Here is a 5,221-nt window from a genome sequence, read left to right as displayed (position 1 = left end):
TAAACTAACAGAGAGACTACAAACCACAACTTAAACTAACAGAGAGACTACAAGCCACTCACCACACCAATAGAGAAGTAATTGTTGAAGATATTACATGGTATGGGATCTCCTTTTTCTTCAGTGTCATCCGTGCTAGTAATATCGACTAAAAAACACAACTTAAACTAACAGAGAGACTACAAGCCACAACTTAAACTAACAGAGACACTACAAGCCAAAACTTAAACTAACAGAGAGACTACAAACCACAACTTAAACTAACAGAGAGACTACAAACCACAACTTAAACTAACAAAGACTACAAACAACAACTTAAACTAACAGAGAGACTACAAACCACAACTTAAACTAACAGAGAGACTACAAGCCACAACTTAAACTAATAGAGAAACTACAAACAACAACTTAAACTAACAGAGAGACTACAAGCCACAACTTAAACTAACAGAGAAGACTACAAACCACAACGTAGTCTCTCTGTTAGTTTAAGTTGTGGTTTGTAGTCTCTCTGTTAGTTTACAAACCACAACTTAAACTAACAGAGAGACTACAAACCACAACTTAAACTAACAGAGAGACTACAAGCCACTCACCACACCAATGGAGAAGTAATTGTTGAAGATATTACATGGTATGGGATCTCCTTTTTCTTCAGTGTCATCCGTGCTAGTAATATCGATTCTCCACCTGTCCATTAGCACCGTCGTTGATTTTTCTATCTTTTTCAATATCTTGTCCAGACTTTCATTCTCATAGCCTAAAACGTACAAGAAACATTCTTTCTTCAGAGTTTCTTAGTGACACGTCCGACTTTAATAACAAACTGAAAGTCGATTTACGAATGAAATAGTATTCCAGTGTTAAGACCAAACATCGCGTTTTTCTAATCATTAAATAAATATTAAATAAGCAAGTAATCTTTTTTTTAATTGTTAACAATGATTTATAGAAATAAAATCTCGTTTTATTTGTAAAATTAATACGTCAAAGTTCCACCTTCTATCCCTACACTAATTTAAATTACTAGGTATTCAGGGGTGAAGATTTATGCACCAGATGGCGGTAAGTGCTAGTTAAATTTGTTGAAATTAATGAGTAACATTGAAACATAAACAATTGATAATTTAAACACAATTTTCACCTGTCATCTGATTTTGTAATGTATTTTATTATAAAGTGTATAACGGTGAAAGTATATATTTTTACTTAATTTTTTTTTATTAAATAAAAAGTAAAATACACAGAACAATGTATCAGCTTGACTTTTCATAGACAGTTCTTCTTAATAGGTGTCATTAGGCTTAGATTGAACTTTAGTTTCAAATTAAACTTGATATGAAAAAACAACAATTGAAGAACATTTAATTTTGATTTTCACTGTCTTTTTTTTATTAAGTACACAATGGGCTATCTGCGCTTTGCCCACCGTAGATATCGAAACCCGATTTCTAACGATATAAGCCCTCAGACTTAAGGCTGTGTTAACAGGGGACGTCATATTTCTACTTACCAGGTCCCCAACGTAAACATCTTGCGAGATCATTTCCAGTACCAAGTGGCAAAATACAGACAGGGGGCGCCAGAGGCAGATTCATTTTGTCTACATGTTTAAAATATGAGAATGAAAAAAAAAAGTTTGTTAACTAAACAAAGAATTACCAGTATAAGAAAATAGGTTCTTGTTTTGTTTTCACAACTCAGAAAGTTTTCTTAAATAGTCACTAAACTTCCCACAATGTTTATCTTTTTCAGTTCTCTACAAAATAATAATCACATATTTTTATAAACTATTGTTCACCAGTTCACGAATTCTTATAAAACTGGACATAATACATTATACATACCTCACCGGTAGTGAACTGATTAAAACTGGACATGACACATTATACAGACCTCACAGGTAGTGAACGGGATAAAACTGACCATGACACATTATACAGACTCCATCGGTAGTGAACGGGATAAAACTGGACATAATACATTATACAGACCCCATCGGTAGTGAATGGGATAAAACTGGACATAATACATTATACAGACCCCATCGGTAGTGAATGGGATAAAACTGGACATGACACATTATACAGGCCCCACAGGTAGTGAATGGGATAAAACTGGACATGAAACATTATACAGGCCCACAGGTAGTGAACGGAATAAAACTTGACATGACACATTATACAGGCCCCACAGGTAGTGAACGGAATAAAACTTGACATGACACATTACACAGGCCCCACAGGTAGTGAATGGGATAAAACTGGACATGAAACATTATACAGACCCCACAGGTAGTGAACGGAATAAAACTTGACATGACACATTATACAGACCTCACCGGTAGTGAACTGGATAAAACAGGGCATGACACATTATACAGGCCCCACAGGTAGTGAACGGAATAAAACTTGACATGACACATTATACAGACCTTACAGGTAGTGAACTGGATAAACTGGACATGACACATTATACAGGCCCCACAGGTAGTGAACGGAATAAAACTTGACATGACACATTATACAGACCTCACCGGTAGTGAACTGGATAAAACTGGACATAATACATTATACAGACCTCACGGGTAGTGAACGGGATAAAACTGGACATGACTCATTATACAGATCTCACAGGTAGTGAACTGGGTAAAACTGGACATGACACATTATACAGACCTCACGGGTAGTGAACGGGACAAAACCGGACATGACACATTATACAGACCTCACAGGTAGTGAACTGGATAAAACTGGACATGACACATTATACAGACCTCACAGGTAGTGAACGGGATAAAACTGGACGTGACACATTATACAGACCTCACAGGCAGTGAACGGGATAAAACTGGACGTGACACATTATACAGACCTCACAGGCAGTGAACGGGATAAAACTGGACGTGACACATTATACAGACCTCACCGGTAATGAACGGGATAAAACTGGACATGACACATTATACAGACCTCACCGGTAGTGAACTGGATAATACAAATCGGTAATTTTAGGGACAAAATAATATTTGACAGCGACATAGTTTAGCCAAGAACAAAGAATTGTATAATTATATGCAAAATTTATTAAACTAGAATAGGTTTAGTAACAATGTACGGAGAAAATACATTTTTATGTACAACAAAAAAAAACACACACACAAACATATTGATTCATAGTTCAATAGTCCAATATATTTAATTACAATATACATATATATTCAATTAAATACATTTCGTTCTATAAAACAAAATTATAAACTTCAAAAGTTAAGATAGAATTCAATTTTCAAACGAGTGAAATTGTTTATAATTTCTTAAACTGTCTGGTTCTAATTTCTTATAATTCACAGAGCCCCCAAATAATTGCAAATAAAGAACTTATCAACATTTTCTTCATACCAATTGTGTCTAAGACCCAGCCAACAGTTCCGTCCCCACCACAGCAAAGCACTCGGAAATTCGGGACATCCTTGTAAAATTGCAACCTATGGAAATACGATATGATTAGGGTCTCCTAGAAGGTGTCATTTCTAACTTACTAAAACTTGTTCCTACTCTTCCTTCGGGGTATTTGTTGAAATTCTCAGATCTAATGAAACGATCGTAGGTGCATTTTTAGACTTACTGTTTCTATGCCTCAAAATAATACCCTGATATGTAGAATAAAAAAGAAACGTATATTTGTCAAGTGAATTGCGTTTGTGCAGTGTTAAAAAATGCCATTCCACGAATTATTCATTTACTGTATCACCCAAAACTCATGATGCGTCTTTCAGCTTTCCCAACAAAATTTCCACAACTACTGATTACAAATTAAAGAAGTAATTTTCGAATTATAAAACTTTCTATTCATAATGTATTAAATAGAAAACCGTAATCCTATAAATTCTCGGAATCTTAAATTAATGGTAGTATTTGAACAAAAACAAGAATATTTTGGGCAGAATAGAACTTTATTGGAATTAAATTTTTTATGGTCTATACCTGCCTGGGGTCTCATCGATGAGACGGAAACGTTGTCCACTCCAAGCAGATGTAGCCCATAAAAACGTCAGTTATAGTCGTCAGTTAACTAGCCTTTGAAGACAGATTAGCTCTATAAAAGGACTTTAAAATGCCATTAATACTTCTTTGATTTAAATCGATCAAGACGTTTGGAACGGAAGAAATTAAAGGTTTATCACTTACCCCTGCATTGGTCCACCATTAGTCAGATTATACACCTGTCTAGGGTTTAATAAATATTGGAACTTCTTGAAAATCCTGCAACAGAAAATAATAAAAACAATGAAAGAATACCATTATTAAAATAAATGAACGCTTGTTTCGAGGAATTTAAGTCGAAGAAGGCTCCACGGGATTTGAAGTTTCTTCATGGATTGCACTCGCTTACGCTATAGGCATATATAACTTCAAAATCCAATAACTAAACAGTCCTAAGATTAATTAGAGGAAACCACATGCCACAGCCAGAAGAGATGTAGTCTTAGGACTAATTAGAGTAAACCACATGCCACAGCCAGAAGAGATGTAGTCTTAGGACTAATTAGAGTAAACCACGTGCCACAGCCAGAAAATATGTAGTATTAGGTTTAATTAGAGTAAACTACGTGCCATAGCCAGAAAAGATGTAGTATTAGGTTTAATTAGAGTAACCCACGTGCCACAGCCAAAAGATATGTAGTCTTAAAACTAATTACAGTAAACCACGTGCCACAGCCAGAAAAGATGCAGTATTAGGATTAATTAGAGCAACCCACGTGCCACAGCCAGAAAATATGTAGTCTTAAGACTAATTACAATAAACCACGCGCCACAGCCAAAATAGGTGTATTTGTAAGATTTATTACAGTAAACCACATGCCACAGCCAGAATAGATGTAGTCTTAGGACTAATTAGAGTAAACCACGTGCCACAGCCAGAAAATATTTAATATTAGGATTAATTAGAGTAACTCACGTGCCACAGCCAGAAGATATGTAGTCTTAAAACTAATTACAATAAAGCACATGCTACAGCCAGAAGAGATATATTTGTAAGATTAATTACAGTAAACCACATGCCACAGCCAGAAGAGATGTAGTCTTAGGACTAATCAGAGTAAACCACGTGCCACAGCCAGAAAATATTTAATATTAGGATTAATTAGAGTAACTCACGTGCCACAGCCAGAAGATATGTAGTCTTAAAACTAATTACAGTAAACCACATGCCATAG

The 5,221-nt window shown here is 35.3% G+C and overlaps 1 protein-coding gene across 1 annotated transcript in view; it reads right to left on the bottom strand.

The window, feature by feature from the left end:
• LOC106475976 (diacylglycerol kinase beta-like) overlaps nt 1–4,547 on the bottom strand; it is a gene marked incomplete at its 3' end in the record, with an annotated part of 9,320 nt that extends 4,773 nt beyond the window's left edge. Inside the window, exons 1-4 of the mRNA XM_022379967.1 lie at nt 4,191–4,547; nt 3,402–3,487; nt 1,514–1,603; nt 597–760 (exon numbers count right to left, since the gene is read on the bottom strand). Coding sequence (XP_022235675.1) covers nt 597–760; nt 1,514–1,603; nt 3,402–3,487; nt 4,191–4,198 — 348 coding nt within the window. The remainder of the gene's footprint in view (nt 1–596; nt 761–1,513; nt 1,604–3,401; nt 3,488–4,190) is intronic.
• Between the last annotated feature and the right edge of the window lie 674 nt (nt 4,548–5,221).

This window comes from Limulus polyphemus, unplaced genomic scaffold, assembly GCF_000517525.1.
Source record: "Limulus polyphemus unplaced genomic scaffold, Limulus_polyphemus-2.1.2 Scaffold9550, whole genome shotgun sequence".
Lineage (NCBI taxonomy): Eukaryota > Metazoa > Arthropoda > Merostomata > Xiphosura > Limulidae > Limulus > Limulus polyphemus.
The sequence above is the reverse complement of the archived record's forward strand: the minus strand, read 5'-3'. Positions and strand labels throughout refer to the sequence as shown.